Here is a 16,235-nt window from a genome sequence, read left to right as displayed (position 1 = left end):
AGAGAAGAACCTGAAGCTTAAGACGCCAGACCCCTGAGGGTCTTTCTGGCTGGTTTGAGTCTCTCAAATCATGGATTAGGAGTAAAGAAAGAGGCCGGGCGCCATGACTCATGCCTGTAATCCCAGCGCTTTGGGAGGCTGAGGCGGGCAGATGACTTAATGTCAGGAGTTTGAGACCAGCCTGGGTAATATGGCAGAACCCCATCTCTACTAAAAAATACAAAAATTAGCCAGGTATGGTGGTGCTCACCTATCATCCCAGCTACTTGGAAGGCTGAGGCATAAGGCTGTTGTGAGCCAAGTTTGTGCCATTGGACTCCAACTTGGGCGAAGGAGTGAGACCCTGTCTCCAAAAACAAACAAACAAACGGGGAGATAAAGACAGTGGCAGAGCTAACCTGAACTGGGTGGGACCCTTGGGCTGAGACAGAGTCCTGAGCCTGGGGTAGACTGGGTTAGAGAAGAACCGGGGCTGGGCGCGGTGGCTCACGCCTGTAATCCCAGCACTTTGGGAGGCCGAGGCGGGCGGATCACAAGGTCAGGAGATTGAGACCACGGTGAAACCCCGTCTCTACTAAAAATACAAAAAACTAGCCGGGCGTGGTGGCGGGCGCCTGTAGTCCCAGCTACTCAGGAGGCTGAGGCAGGAGAATGGCGTGAACCTGGGAGGCGGAGCTTGCAGTGAGCAGAGATCGCGCCACTGCAGTCCAGCCTGGGCGACAGCAAGAGACTCCGTCTCAAAAAAAAAAAAAAAAAAAAAAAAAGAGAAGAACCAGGATGCGAGGAGCTGCCTGTGACACCTGGCCTGACCTTTCCCAGCTGCCTCCCCTGCCCTCAGAAGGAAAGGAGAGGGGTTCACTTATCACGAGTGCCATAGTACCTGGTCTCAAAATCCTAAAAGCTTTCCTCTCCCTCACTGCCTTGCTCCACAAGGTCCGCTTTCCTGGGTCCTGTGCTGTGCCTTTCCTTGTCTGCCTCCTGCTGCTTCTGTAACTGCAGACCCCAGGCCCAGTGACAAGCCCTCGGTTCAGCTGCTTCTCCATTGGAATAAACTCTTGTTTCTCTATGTCAATGTTCTTCTCTGGTCTTCCTCCCTGCCTGTCAAGAGCTGAATGATAACTCTGCCCGCTGTCCCTTACAGAAAGGAAGTGGAAATGTGGGCCCTCGCCCAGGCTGACCCACCTGACTAGGGTCAGTATAATTGAGAGCAATCTGGAAGCAATGGCTTTCCAACTCCTCTGACCACAGCAGGAATACATTTCACATGGCACTCAGTACACACACGCACATATGACTGTAACAAAATAATACTTACCCACACTGTGAGCAATGTACTCTGCTGTTTCCTATTTTACTTTATTCTATTCTACCTATTCTAAAAATGCTGGCCATAATCCACCAAAGGACTGCAACCACAGTTTGAAAAACACCGACTTAGAGCACAGAGAATCAAGAACAGACAGCACATAAATGACCCGAGATATAATTCTGATTGTGGTCTGGATCATAAACCTGCATCACATTTTAAATGTCTATTGTCTTAGAGACGATAAGCTCTTTTACGGGGGAATGAGTGGGTGGAAAAATGGGAGCAGGGCTTCTGAAGCTCACTAATACCTGAAGAATATGGCAACATGAGAAAGCACTGACCCAGCTGCTTTGGTAAATGGAGGAAATTCATCTCAGGGTTGCTAGGAACAAGGGTGAGACCAGACTGTAGAAAGATCCCTCAAAACAAAACAGTTTGCCATTCCTTTAACAATTACTAATGTCAAGAACTTGGAATTGTGCCATGGAAGACAGAGCTTAAGATGGGGTGGAGCCCTTACCTCCATTGCTCCCCTGGGCCTAAAGCCTGGTTTCCTTATGAGTGTTGGGGCCATGCAAACAAGTCTCTGTTTTCAACAGTCAAAGTGGGAAGTGGGACATGTCCCAGATGATCTGGAACAAGGCCAGGGTCCTATGACCCTGCTGGCGTGATGGGTGAGGTCCATAAGGAAATGGGCAGAGGGTCAACTTGTCTCTTCTTTCACCAAAAAGACTGCGAGGTCTATAGTTCATGGTCACCCTAGCGCTGCTGCCATCTTTCATGTCCAGAGTCAAATCCTGCATTTCTGTAATGCATATTCCCTATCCTGCCAATATCACAGATACCTTTAGGGGGTAGGGTGGGGGTTCGGAAGAATCCTTCACCAGCTCTGAGGCAAGAACGGCTAGGTGGGATCCTGGAGGCTTGAGGGAGCACAGTGTGGTGGCTGGTCTGGATGGTAGAGTGTTTGGTGAAGCAGGGCACGAGTCACAGGGAGGTCGTCAGGATCTGAGAGCCAAGAAGGGGTGGGTAAGAGGCTGTGGGTCTCCCGGGCACCCGGGCCACTGGCTTTTCTGGGACTCACCCACACCCAGCTCCTGCAGCAGGCTGTGGTACTCAGGCTTGGTTTCCAGCAGTTTCAGCAGATTGGTAGACTCCATCCGCTCCAGCTGCACCTCCCAGTACACATAGATCTTCTGGTTGAAAGTGACATATACGAGGCAGGGGCTGTTACGGCCCTCTTTGCAGGCATACAGGCCTGGAAGATGTGGGCAGGGAGACAAAGGTCAGGAAGTTTCAGTGCTGGTGGTGGGGGGCACACAGCAAGACACACACCTTCGAGTCAGCACTTCCTATCCTCCCACTGATGTCCGGAAAAAAATGAAAGGTTCTCTATTTGTTTTCTGTTAGGAACTCAGTAAAACAGATAAGATGGGAAAAGACCTGGCTCACTTGAGATGTAGAAAAACCATAGCAACAAAACTCAGGCAGAACAGAATCCAAAAAGGTGCTATTTGTTGATTTTCCCATCTTAGTGATATCCCTGGAGTGATGAGGGACGGCCTTGCTCGCCCAAGGGCGAGACTAGCAGAACACGATCAGAAAGTAAGGCTTCTCTTAGGTGCCAATGCCTCCTTCCAAAGGCATCCCCCAGTCACCCAGAGAGTGAGTGCTGCCTCCCAAGGCCCCTGACTTGGAACTAATGAAAATGTTCTAGGAGACCTTTCTCCACAGAGACCTGGCATGCTCAGGTGGAAAAGAACTTCCTGATGTCTTCACACATCCCAGACCGATGACAGAAACTCATGCCACTCTTTAAAATATTCCGGGGTGGAGATGCTGCTGTCTTTTATTTCTTATTTAAGATTGTCAAGATGGCAATGTAGTGACCACCCCTCACCCCCAAACAAAAGAGCTGAAGAACTCGTTGGTGAATGAAGACTTCCATCAGGGGATACGGCAGAAAGGGAAGTGAGGGGCAAACACCTCCCTGGCATATCTAACACGCCTGTCTAACTTACGTGTGGTCAGAAAGGGGCCATGGGGGCAGGGGTCACCTGCACAGAAGGCACGGATGTTTTCATCCACTTGGAAGCGGACAACGGTGCGGTTGTGGTCAATGATGTATGTCTGTCCATCCCAGGCGCATGCAACTACCTCCTCATGCCCATTGCCCTGAAAAAGGCCAGAGACAAGGAACATAGAGGAGCTGTGGACTGGACTCTGGATGACAAACAGCCAGCTGGGGAGGAATGTCACCCACGGGCTGGGCAGTAAACAGGACTGTCAAATGAGCTGTCACATAATGCTCATGGCCACCGTAGGAAGTAGTATACTGAGGAAACCTCAGCTGATAGAAATAGAGTCACTCACCCAAGGCCACTCAGCTAGGAGGTAGCAGAATCAGGACTCAAACCCAGGTCTGCCTCTTCTCCTAAACCAACAAGCATGCCTGATGGCAATATAAAGTGTAGCCCCTGCCTGCTGATTCAGGGGCCACAGTGACATTAAATAGAGATTTATATATGGACAAGAAAAACTTGGCCAGGCGCGGTGGCTCAAGCCTGTAATCCCAGAACTTTGGGAGGCCAAGATGGGTGGATCACGAGGTCAGGAGATCGAGACCATCCTGGCTAACACAGTGAAACCCTGTCTCTACTAAAAATACAAAAAAAACCCCAAAAAAACCTAGCCAGGTGAGGTGGCGGGCACCTGTAGTCCCAGCTACTTGGGAGGCTGAGGCAGGAGAATGGCGTAAGCCCGGGAGGCGGAGCTTGCAGTGAGCTGATATCCGGCCACTGCACTCCAGCCTGGGCTACAGAGCGAGACTCCGTCTCAAAAAAAAAGAAAAAAAAAAAAAAAGGAAAAACCTACAAAATATGCCTCTGGAGTTGGGACGAATAACATACTTCCAGGCTCTTACAGTAACTTTTCTTTAGGGCTACTACTTCTGCTGAAGTTATGGAAATGACAGACTTCTAACAGCACGGTATAGCGTTAAATACGGTAGAGTAAGAGGAAACAAACTCGCTTCGGATGGATTTAGACCTATCTAAAGAGACTTAGTGGCTTACGCCTGTGAGTCCAACACTTTGGGAGGTCAAGACGAGAGGATTGCTTGAGCCCAGGAGTTTGAAACCATATATGGTGAGATCTCATCTTTACAAAAAGTTTAGGAAAATTAGCCAAGTGTGGGGGCACATGCCTGTAGTCCCAGCTTCTCAGGAGGCTGAGGCGACAGGATGGCTTCAGACAAAGGTTGCAGTGAACAAGATCATGCCACTGCACTCCAGCCTAGGTGACAGAGGGAAACCCTGTCTCAAAAAAAAAAAAAAAAAAAAAAAAAAAAAAAAAAAAAAAAAGACACAGAGACTAAAGATAAAGGTTGGGAGTTCCCTGGGATGTGAGAATAGCCTGATTATTCCAAATCCCATCTCTCCATGTGGAAAACGCAAGAATGTTCTGCTCTGCCAGGTTTTCCACTCACGGTGACATCCAGTTTCTCCAGGGCAAAGAGCTGGTGATCCACCTGCACTGACCACAGCAGCTTGTCTGCTTCTTCCATTTCTTCCATGAGCTTCAGTGTCCCTGCCGGGGAAGAGGCAGGCTGAGCGCGGGTGGGATAGGCCCCGAGCAGACCCTACAGGCATACAGCCCCCATGCCCCATCCCAGCATTGCTCACCATCCAGGGTGCACAGGGCAAAGAGGCCAGAGCCACTACTCTCAGTGCCGTGGCCTGTGGGTAGGACAGGAGGACCAGAGGAAGAAAACGTCAAGGGCAGGGCAAGGTCAGAGCCTACGGGAGAGGGGTATTCTGCAGCAGCAGGGAAAGGACAGGGCTCGAAATGAGGGGCAAGCTACGGCTCTCCACTCTCCCAGAACTGACGGCTGCCCCTCGTCTCCCTCCCTCACCCCCACCGCACTTTCACCTTGTTTGATGTTGCCAATTAGGTGAGTGGAGACGTTCTTGTTGTGGATACGGCCAGACGTCTGGTGCAGCACCACATCTCGGGCAGCTGGGGTCTCCCTGTACACGGGAGGGTGGAAGGATCAAGCGAGAGACCAAGTGAGCTGAGTTCTCCAGCCCTTTGGAACCCATATCCCTGCAAGAGCTTCTGGGATTTGAATCAGCTTAGAAACCTGCCACTGACCCTATCTGGTCCATGTGGCAAAGAGAAGAGACAGGGATGGCGCTGCCAGGTTGGAATCTCAGGACCTCTTTCAGGTGCTACAACGTTAGAGCCCAGGATTCCCTTGGTCCTAACGTAATCTTCCCCAGTGGGGCAAAGGTGCTCGGGCTGGGACCTAGATGAGGCAGCTCTGCCAACTGCAGACCCATTTGACTACCACGTGCCATCTGGGAGCCCATCCTGCTTCCATGCACCCCCACACCATCCATAGGCCTGTACCCCCTTACCTACTGCCATCCGTGGGCCCTTCGGAGGCAGGAGGGGACCCAGTGTCCTTTTTCCAGGTACACAGTAGAATTGCATAAGCACAGCCTGGCTGAGACACCATGAGTTCAGGAACACCCAGTGGTCCCAGAGTCACTGAGAGGCTGTCCACCTGCACCAGGGAATGGGATTAAAGGGAGATGGAGACAGAAGGAAGTGGGACCCTGCAGAGAATGGCAGGGGGTCGGGGCGGGGTCCTGGGAACAGCCCTCTGGGCTTCAAGGGTAGCAGCAGGAGGAAGGATTTTGAGTCTCCAGGGCTCCTGCCTGGCACCCTCCTCTCCACACAGACCACATGCTTTCCCCTGTGCGTGACCCAGCTGGGGTCTAGGTCCTGATGCGGCCCACTCCACACCTACCTTCACAGTCCTCATTCTTAGCCCAACATGCCTTTCTCTTCGCCTGTTACTAGCAATTTCCCCTAAGCCCCTGATTCGAAATGGTCTTTGGGTCTCTCTTGACAAGGTGACTTCACTTCTCCCCACCCTGGCCCTGTCCCATGACTGCTCTCCCCCTGCCTCCTCCAGGAGTCCTTCTTCCCAGCTCCCTGGGGCCTTGCTCACCACAGTCAGCAGCTTACCTGGCCCTCCAGCATCCATTTCTTGAGGGACACCAGCTGCCCTGTCAGATGTTCGGGACCCTCACCTAGCTCCTCCCAGCGGAAAGCTCGCACCACACGGTCTGTGTAACCCACCACCAGCTCACAACACCCATCTCCATCTGTAGGCATGAAAGACAAGATGGGTTTTGGAGTCCCACGAGCAGCCCCGGCTCCTCTGCTAACAGCAGCACCTTCTAGCCAGTGTGGCTTCATGCCTGATCTGCAGTGCTGCTCACTTCACACTCAGTTGGCCCCCGCCCCGTCTGCGTTTGCGGCATCTTGCCCGTCCATTTGTTCCGCAGCTCCTATCCGCTCTCTGCCTTCATACTACTCAAACATGCAACTCAAGCGTCCCAGTTCATCCCATGTACCTCCCACCACCTACAAGCTGCCTATCTGTATGGCTCCCTTGCTCGCCACTTTTTTTTTTAACCAAATGTTACCTTCTCAGTGAGGACTTAGCCCTAACAACTCCATTTAAAATTGCTGCCTCTACCTCGACACTCTAGCCCTTTCTGAGAATTATTTTCTCCACTGCACTTACTATTTTTTTTTTTTGAGACAGAGTCTCTGTCACCCAGGCTGGAGTGCAGTGGCACAATCTCGGCTCACTGCAACCTCCACCTCCTGGGTTCAAGCAATTCTCCTGCCTCGGCCTCTAGAGTAGCTGGGATTACAGGCATATGCCACCACGCTCAGCTATTTTTTTTTTTTTTTTTAGACAGAGTCTCACTCTGTCACCTAGGCTGGAGTGCAGTGGCGTGATCTTGGTTCACTGCAAGCTCCGCCTCCTGGGTTCATACCATTCTCCTGCCTCAGCCTCCTGAGTAGCTGGGACTACAGGTGCCCGCCACCACACCAGGCTAATTTTTTTTTTTTTTTTTTGTATTTTTAGTAGAGATGGGGTTTCACTGTGTTAGCCAGGATGGTCTCGGTCTCCTGACCTCGTGATCCGGCTACCTCGGCCTCCCAAAGTGCTGGGATTACAGGCGTGAGCCTCCGCACCCAGCCTAATTTTTGTATTTTTACTGGAGACGGGGTTTCACCATGTTTGCCAGGCTGGTCTCGAACACCTGAGCTTAAGGGACCCACCTGCCTCAGCCTCTCAGAGTGCTGGGATTCCAGGCGTGAGCCACATGGTCGGCTGCACTTACTATCTTCTTTTTTTTTGGAGATGGGAGTCTGTCGCCCAGGCTAGAGTGCAGTGGCATGATCCTGGGTCACTGCCACCTCCACCTCCCAGATTCAAGTGATTCTCCTGCCTCGGCCTGCTGAGTAGCTGGGATAACAGGTGCCTGCCACCAGGCCTGGCTAGTTTTTGCATTTTTAGTAGAGACAGAGTTTCACCGTGTTGGCCAGGCTGGTCTCAAACTCCTGAACTCAAGTGATCCACCCGCCGCGGCCTCCCAAAGTGCTGGGATTATAGGGATGAACCATCGCATCCAGCCATGCACTTACTACCTTCTAATATACCACTTAGTTATCTCACAAAATGTATAGTGTTTCTTTTCTTTTCCTTTCTTTTTTAAAGAGAGACAGGGTCCCACGCTAGAGTGCAGTGGTAAGATCACAGCTCACTACAGCCTGGAACTCCTGTCCTCAAGTGATCCTCGGACCTCAGCCTCCCAAAGGGTTGGTATCACAGGCGAGAGCCAGCACACTTGGCCTATATTGTTTCTTTTCTGTCTCTTCATAGTAAGGCCCAGGAGGGCAGCAATTTTGGTCTATTTATTCACTACGGCTATTCCAGTGCCTTGAGCGATGCCTGACTCATCACAGGAGCTCAGTACATAACCAATGCATACATGAATACGGATTCTCCCTCTCACCCCAATCCCTTGGGGTCTGCTCTAGCACCCACTGACTCCTACTCTCCTGGCTGCCTGAAAGGTCGGCATGCCCACCGATGTCACTGATCAGCATGACCTTGGTGTTGGCGGGGATGTGCTGCTTGAAGACTGGACGCTGCTCCTCTCCCATTAGTGTCTCGTGGTGCCCAGAAGCATCCAACACCTTGGCAGGTGTCAGGTCAAACAAATGAAACCAGCCTTCAGCACTCACGGCCACCAACAGGTTCTAGGACAAACAGAGGCACAGGAGAGGCGGACTGGGGAGGGAGTTTTGGAAACAAGCCCGATAATCAGATCACAGAGGTCAGAGCTGAAGCCTTCAACCTTCACCTGATTTCCGCTGTGAGCTAGGAATCAAGAAAGGTCCCCTCTAGTTCTTACCTTTCCTTTATTACATACATCTCCAACCCCAACGCAAGTCAGCTGTAAGAGAGAAAGGGAGGCTCAGGGAGACGCCAAGGAGACCAGTACCCCCGACCTCTGTGAAGCAAGGAGTGGGCAGGTTTTCTAATCACCATCATTCACTGAAAACTTGTGCCATATGAACTATGGTGATAAGCTTTATTAACTGAGTTACTGTGCTATAGGTTTGGTTTACCCAGACAGCAACATGAAGACCTGAGGTGGTTAAGACAATCTGAACTTAAAATAAAATAGGAACCCTATATTTAATCGAGCTAGGCGATCATATTTCTAGACTTATTCAAATTATTGCCCCCATTTTTGACTATACTTTAAGATTAGACCACCTTAGGCAACTTCCACAAAGTGTCAAGGAGTATTCCGTTACACAAAAACACCCCAGCCCATGTATGCGTGTGTGAGGACAGGTGCGAGCGCTGGCTGGGGGCGTCCCTCCCTGAATCAAATTGGCTGCAAGTCAGTGGCTGGGCCCAGTAGCTGGGGAGTCAGGACACATGGGTGAGCACCTGTGTGGGAATCATCCTAGGCTGTCCCTGGACAGAAGGGATCCCTTCCCGCCTCCAGGCCCAGGGAAGTGAATACTGACCATTCCCTGGCAGGAACAGGTGAGCCATGGCCGACTGTCATCATTTTTATACACAGACACCTTCCCGCTGGTGTCTCCCACCACCAGTTCATTTAACTTCAAATGGAGAGAGAAGAAAGCGTTAGGATGGGACTCTGCTGAACCACTTCAAGCTCTTCTCTACTTAGCCTAACCAAGGGAAATCACAAGACCTCAACTTGCCTCTTCCTCAACTTTATTAAAAGTCTGGCCAGGTGCAACAACTCCCACTTGTAATCCCACTGCTTTGGGCGGTGGAGGTGGGTGGATCACTTCAGGCCAAGAGTTAGAGACCAGCCTGGGCAACATGGCAAGATCCCATTTCTACAAAAAATTTAAAAATCTGCCAGGTGAGGCCAGGTGCGGTGGCTCACGCCTGTAATCCCAGCACTTTGGGAGGCGGAGGCAGGTGGATTGGTTGAGCTCAGGAATTCGAGACCAGCCTGGCCAACATGGTGAAACCTTGTTTCTACAAAAAATATAAAAATTACTCAAGCATGGTGGCGCATGCCTGTGGTCCCAACTACTTGGGAGGCCGAGGCAGGAGAATTGCTTGAGCCTAGGAGGTAGAGGTTGCAGTGATTGAGCCAAGATTGTACCACTGCACTCTAGTCTAGGTGACAGAGTGAGACCCTGTCTCTCAAAAAAAAAAAAAAAATTAGCCAGGTGTGGTGGTGCACACCTGTAGTTCCGGCTACTCAGGAGGCTGAGGAAGGAGGATCACTTGAGCTCAGGAGGCTGAAGCTGCAGTGAGCCATGATCGTGCCATTGTACTCCAGCCTGGGTGACAGAACAAGACCTTGTCTCAAAAAACATAACAGAACAATCTTTTAGGGCCAACACAGCCATAGTTTCCCAGTTCTTTATTTCCATTTAGGGGTGTGTGTGTTAGGGGGTAGGAGAGCTTACAGAAATTGAGGCTACACACAATTTATGGCTCACCCCAGAAAAGTATGCCACCTGAATAGCTCTAGGCTACACATGCCTGACTTCGGCTCTTTGCATTTGCCCATTACAAATGGGACATGTTTTGAAAACAGCCCAAGATGGTGGAGTTTTGCAGAATCTAACTTCGGACCTCACATTTAATCAAGGGCCAAATAAAAAGACAATGTGAACTCTTGGGGCCCTCCCTCCTCTAGCAAGGCCTTTTGATCTTGAAGTGTATGTGGGAACCACACAGGACGGTGGGGCCTGAGGGGGTAGAGCCTGAAGGGGCTGCTCCACACTCTGGGCCTCCAGTGCCCTCAAGTGATGGCTAAGCTCTAGGGAAGGGAGATCCCTGCATGGAGCCTCTCCACCATTTGTATCTGGGTAGCTGCCCTTTACAGGGGCTCAAGATGTTAACCAAGTGGCTTCAAACTCCACTTCTGCAAATTGCTTTATGATCTCCTCTTAGGTATACAGCCAACATCCCCTTCCTGTCCCCAGAATACACTGAACTAATACTATACTCTCAAGAAATGTAGTTCTAAAGGCAACAGAGATAACAGGTGAACAGTAAGGAAAAGTTAGAAACAAATTGGAATTTATTTGACTCTTTGATTTCCGGCTGGGCGTGGTAGCTCATGCCTGTAATCCCGGCTACTTTGGGAGGCCACGGCAGGAGAATCGCTTGAACCTGGGAGGCAGAGGTTGCAGTGAACCTCTGCACTCCACTGCACTCCAGCCTGGGATAAGAGCGAAACTCCGTCTCAAAAAAAAAAAATCTTTGATTTCTTTTTTAATTGTTATAACTGTTATGGGAGTTTCTGGTAAGAATATCAGATCACAGAAGCATAAAACTAGTTTTTTAAAAATCAAACCTTCTATTACTTGATGTTTCTTATTTCTTTTCTTTGTTTTTTTTTTGTTGTTTGTTTGAGACAGTCTTACTGTTGCCCAAGCTGGAGTACAGTAGTGTGATCATGGCTCACTGCATCACACTGCAGCCTCAGCTTCCTAGGCTCAAGTAATCCTCCCACCTCAGCCTCCGGACAGGCACGCACCACCACACCTGGCTACATTTTTTTGTAAAGACGGGGTCTCATTGTGTTGCTCAGGCTGGTCTCAAACACCTAGACTCAGATGATCCTTCCATCTTAGCCTCCCAAAGTGTTGGGATTACAGGTGTCAGCCATCACTCTCGGCCAGTGCCTACACTGACCTAAGGGTTGAGAATATAGCAGTGGAAAAAACAGATTAAAACACTCCTATCCTTACGGAGCTTACAGTAATGGAGCTTACAACTCAGGTGAAAAAAATGATAGTATATCTAATATTGTAGAAGTGAATAATAGTGTAATTCATTTACATAAATACAATTTCAAAAAAGGTGGTGCTATAAAGCTATGAAAAAAAAAGGAATGCTTTTAAACAAAGAAGGCAATCAGATAAAATGGAAAATAATGTATATCTGAAGGTGCTTTGATAATTTACTGTTTAAAAATGTGGCCTGGTGAGGTTGCTTACACCTATAATTCTAGCACTTTGGGACACCGAGGCCAGTGTACTGCTTGAAGCCAGAGGTTTGAGACCAGCCTGGTTAACACAGTGAGACCTCATCTCTACAACACATTAAAAAAATCAGCCAGACATGGTGGCAGGCACCTGTAGTCCCAGCTACGCAGGAGGTTGGGGCAGTAGGATCATTTGAGCCCAGGAGTTCAAGGCTGCAATGAGCTATGATTGCATCACTGCACTCCAGCCTGGACAACAGAGTGAGACCCTGTCTCTATAAAAAAAAAAAAAAAAATTGCCGGGCACGGTGGCTCAAGCCTGTAATCCCAGCACTTTGGGAGGCCGAGACGGGCGGATCACGAGGTCAGGAGATCAAGACCATCCTGGCGAACACAGTGAAACCCCGTCTCTACTAAAAAAATACAAAAAACTAGCCGGGCGAGGTGGCGGGCTCCTGTAGTCCCAGCTACTTGGGAGGCTGAGGCAGGAGAATGGCGTAAACCCGGGAGGCGGAGCTTGCAGTGAGCTGAGATCCAGCCACAGCACTCCAGCCTGGGTGACAGAGTGAGACTCCGTCTCAACAAAAAAAAAAAAAAAAAAAAAAAAAAATTTAAAAATTCCTCCTCCGATTTTCTCATAAAATTGGACGGCTTGGCAGTTCATGAAGAAACATGAAAGCCCAGAAAACACAATACGAATTTATGAAAATAACTCTTTCCTCCCCAGAGCGGGTAGAGTCAAAAGAGGCCTCATAAAATACCTTCTCCATCACAGCACTAGGGGGCGGTGCACAGGACAGTGAAGGAAGCGTGAAGCAGGGAGGCCCAGCAGGAAGACAGGGCAGAGGGTAGAAAGGGGCAATCCAGTGCTTTGCATTAGAAATATGAAATACATAATAAAAGAAAAGATAAAATCTGCCAAAAAAGAAAAAAAAAGAAAAGAAAAGAAAAGAAAAGGGCATCAGACACTATTCCCTTTAATGCTCCACCGGAGAATCCTCTACATATTTCAGTCAATGCATCTCATTACATTTTATTATCCGGTGACTATTACACAACTTGATGATGAGCGATCTGAGGACTGGAATTCTGTCGTTCATTTTTGAATTCCCAGAATGTAGCAGAGTCCTTGGTGCATAATGAGCAGCTCAATAAAGATTTGCAGAAAAACAGAATAAAATGCTCACAACAACACGAACACTTAAGAGAACACTAAACTGTGTGCCAGGCATTGTTTTACCTGCTTGACCTGTGGTAATTTATTTAAAAAACGAGAAGAAGGGCTGGGCATGGTGGCTCAGGCCTGTAGCCCCAGCACTTTGGGAGGCGGAGGTGGGCTGACCACGAGGTCAGGAGTTCAAGACCAGTCTGGCCAACATGGTGAAACCCCATCTCTACCAAAAACACAAAAAGTAGTTGGGCGTGGTGGCGGGCGCCTGTAATTCCAGCTACTTGGGAGGCTGAGGCAGGAGAATCGCTTGAACCCGGGAGGCAGAGGTTGCAGTGAGCCGAGATCAAGCCACTGCACTCCAGTGCACTCTAGCCTGGGGGACAGGGTGAGACTCCGTCTCAAAAATAAATAAATAAATAAAAAATAAAGAGGAACGACTGCTGAGCAGAGAAAAGGTAGGTGGAGATTGTTTCTGTAATTCAACCAAGGTGTAGCACAAGTTGCCAGGCACCCGCATCTACCATGAAGCAGGCACTGAAGAAACCGGACGTTATTAACACTGGATTGTGGGGGTGATTGTTGCCCTGGCGGGAGAGCGAGGCAGGGAAATACCCCAATCTATTCCAGCCGAACGGGCCAAGTCTAACAGCAGCAGACTTTGAGTTTAATGCCTATATTAAGCACGGACGGTGTGCTTAATTCTGTGAGGGTAGGAGGAGGTTCAGAGAAGTCTTCGAAGGGGCGGAGCCACAGGGAGAGCGGCATTGTTATTTCCACTTCACGGCTTTGAAAAGTGATTTTTTTTTTTTTTTCCAGACGAAGTCTTCCACCGTGGCCCAGGCTGGAGTGCGGTGGGCGCGATCTTGGCTCACCGCAAACTCCGCCTCCCGGGTGTAAGCGATTCTCGTGCCTCACCCTCCCAAGTAGCTGGGATCTGAGGCGCGCACGACCACACTCGGCTAATTTCTGTATTTTTAGTAGAGACGGGGTTTCACCACGTTGGCCAAGCTGGTCTCGAACTCCTGACCTCACGTGATCCGCCCGCCTCGGCCTCCCAAAGTGATGGGATTACAGGCGTGAGCCACTGCGTCCAGCCAAGGTAAGTGATTTGAGAGGTGACGCCACTGCAGGAGGCTTAACTCAGAAACAGTGATCCAGAAAACTTGGCCACCAGAGTTTACCAGGCTCCTCCAGTGAACACTTGACGCAATCAGGCCGAGGGATCAACTATCTATCCCACTTAAAAAATATTCCCAGGGGCCGGGCGCGGTGGCTCATCCCTCTAATCCCAGCACTTTGGGAGGCCGAGGAGGGATCACCTGAGGTCAGGAGTTCGCGACCAGCCTGGCCAACATGGTGAAACCCCGTTTCTACTAAAAATACAAAAATTAGCTGGGCGTGGTGGCGGGCTCCTGTAATCCCAGCTATTCAAGAGGCTAAGGCAGGAGAATCGCTTGAACCCGGGAGGTGGAGTTTGGAGTGACCCGAGATCGCGCCACTGCACACCAGCCTGGGTGACAGAGGGAGACTCTGTCTCACAAACAAACAAACAAACAAACAAAAAAAACCTCCCAGGGAACAAAACCAACCACGAACACTGAAGCTATCAATAAAGTTTTTCTCTTTAGCGCTCCATACTAGCCACAGCGCGCATGCTCACGCTCACGTGGCACGCTCGGGCGGCCTGTCCCACTTCCCTTGCGCCGTCCCTGCACAGATCCAGGCTGTCTCTTGCAGTGCGCATGCACCTACCGTATCGTTATCAACGTCTCCAAGGCAGATAGCGTGCGGGAAGAGGCTCCCGCTGAACTCCAGCGCCACGCGCTGCACGTAGCTAACCGATCTCATGGCACCTCCAAGAGCAGAGGGAGCGGGGAGCCCCAATAAATGGTCCCTGAACCCCCGTCGCGACAGCCGCCAGAGCGGAAGGCCACCTAAAGCAGCAAGTTACGTCACTGCCTGAGCCTCCAATCTCTGCCTTCCTCCTTTAACCTCAGAGAGGAGGCGGGTCTTCCGGGCTTGGAGGCGGGCTTACCACCTCTGATGTGAGTGACAGGCCTACGGGCCACTCCTTTTCTCCACAGAGCTTCAGCCCATGGGTAAACCAACCCTGACGTGGCCGATCTGTTCCCTTGGCAACACGGCTCTCAAGGGCTTGACCTAGTAACCTTGACCTTTTTCCTTTGTTTCCCTGGCAATGAAAATTCCTAGCCATCAGACCATTCCTGAGACTCTTACTAATCTTCGTAATAACTGGTAATTGCATGGTTTTGAAAAGTGTTTTTTAAAAGCTAGCTACCCATTAAGAGTGAAAACAATGTAGTGAGTTGCAATCAGCATATAAAAAATTAAATACAATAGAATATATCAAGTGACTCCCAAGTAGTAAGGTAAGTATAGTTTTTGTGACACCCTTGTTTCAATTGTATATACTTATATGTGTATACTGGCTTATAATGTAAAACTTTTTTTTTTAAATTTTTTTTTTTACAGTGTATGTATTTTCTGGTCCATAGTTTAAAAGCCACCTGCTGCAAAGCACATTTCACATATTTCACATAATTAGTTCAGCCACTAGGTGAGCTTGTATTTTTTTTTTTTTTTTTTGGTAGAGGAAAACAGGTTCAGCAAGATTAAGTAAAATGGCAGAAGGAAGGATCGTGAGGCGGGGTGCGTGCTCCAACCAGAATTGTTTGATCCCAAACCCTAGGGCTTCTCCATCATTTGCTATCATAGTTCCTAGGAAAGTTTTCAGACTGGAAGTGACAGTTCCCTGGATTCTGGATCTGCTCTGTCTTGTGGTCCCCCAGCACAAAGCTCTTGCATCTCACCCTCAGGGGCCTTACTCTTCTAGCACAGATGGGACTGTCACTCTCATGGCTGGCTTCTTGGGATTCTTTCTTTCCATGTTGAATCCAGTTCTGTCTTTCTTTGGGGTGCCTCATCAATCAGGGCAATATTTATGAAATCATACAGGTGTTCAATACATTTTTAGATTTAGGTCTGTAAACCCAGGCTGACTCACACTTGGTGTTTCAAAAAAAAATGGTATCTACCTTATCTGGGAATTTGGACCAGGGGCTGTTCCTTTTTTTTTTCTTTCTTTCTTTTTTTTTGAGAGTCTTGCTCTGTCACCCAGGCTGGAGTGCAGTGGTGTGATCTGGGCTCATTGCAACCTCCGCCTCCCAGGCACAAGAGATTCTTGTGTCTCAGCCTCCCGAGTAGGAGTAGGTAGGATTACAGGTGTAAACCACCATGCCCAGCTTGTCCCTACTTTCTATGTCTGTACATAGTGGGAGGAGGCTGGAGGGCAAGGCCTTTTTTTGGGGGAAGCGGGTGGCAGATTTTTTCCTAGATGTCCCAGTGGATCTGACAGCCAGATAAG

At 49.6% G+C, this 16,235-nt stretch overlaps 1 protein-coding gene across 1 annotated transcript; it reads right to left on the bottom strand.

Moving 5' to 3' along the window:
- Positions 1-1,332: 1,332 nt before the first annotated feature.
- ITFG2 (integrin alpha FG-GAP repeat containing 2) lies at positions 1,333-14,820 on the bottom strand. The gene is made up of 12 exons (XM_007967233.3): positions 14,603-14,820; positions 9,224-9,319; positions 8,596-8,637; positions 8,269-8,440; positions 6,344-6,483; positions 5,728-5,876; positions 5,240-5,337; positions 4,993-5,046; positions 4,797-4,897; positions 3,367-3,484; positions 2,394-2,567; positions 1,333-2,317 (listed from the first exon to the last, which is right to left on the bottom strand). The coding sequence occupies exons 1-12, from the start codon at positions 14,696-14,698 to the stop codon at positions 2,214-2,216; spliced, it is 1,344 nt and encodes a 447-aa protein (XP_007965424.1). The 5' UTR covers positions 14,699-14,820; the 3' UTR covers positions 1,333-2,213.
- Between the last annotated feature and the right edge of the window lie 1,415 nt (positions 14,821-16,235).

This window comes from Chlorocebus sabaeus, chromosome 11, assembly GCF_047675955.1.
Source record: "Chlorocebus sabaeus isolate Y175 chromosome 11, mChlSab1.0.hap1, whole genome shotgun sequence".
Taxonomy (NCBI): Eukaryota; Metazoa; Chordata; class Mammalia; order Primates; family Cercopithecidae; genus Chlorocebus; species Chlorocebus sabaeus.
Note: the sequence above shows the minus strand (reverse complement) of the source record. Positions and strands in the feature narration are given on the sequence as shown.

What these genes read in the sequence shown, in the direction of transcription:
- ITFG2 (XM_007967233.3), bottom strand. Translation starts at nt 14,698, where the DNA reads ATGAGATCGGTTAGCTACGTGCAGCGCGTGGCGCTGGAGTTCAGCGGG. An exon ending in CCTGTTCCTGCCAGGGAATG is followed by an intron (nt 8,638 to 9,223) that starts GTCAGTATTCAC and finishes TCTCTCTTACAG; the next exon opens with CTGACTTGCGTTGGGGTTGG. An exon ending in CATGCTGATCAGTGACATCG is followed by an intron (nt 6,484 to 8,268) that starts GTGGGCATGCCG and finishes TCATGCCTACAG; the next exon opens with ATGGAGATGGGTGTTGTGAG.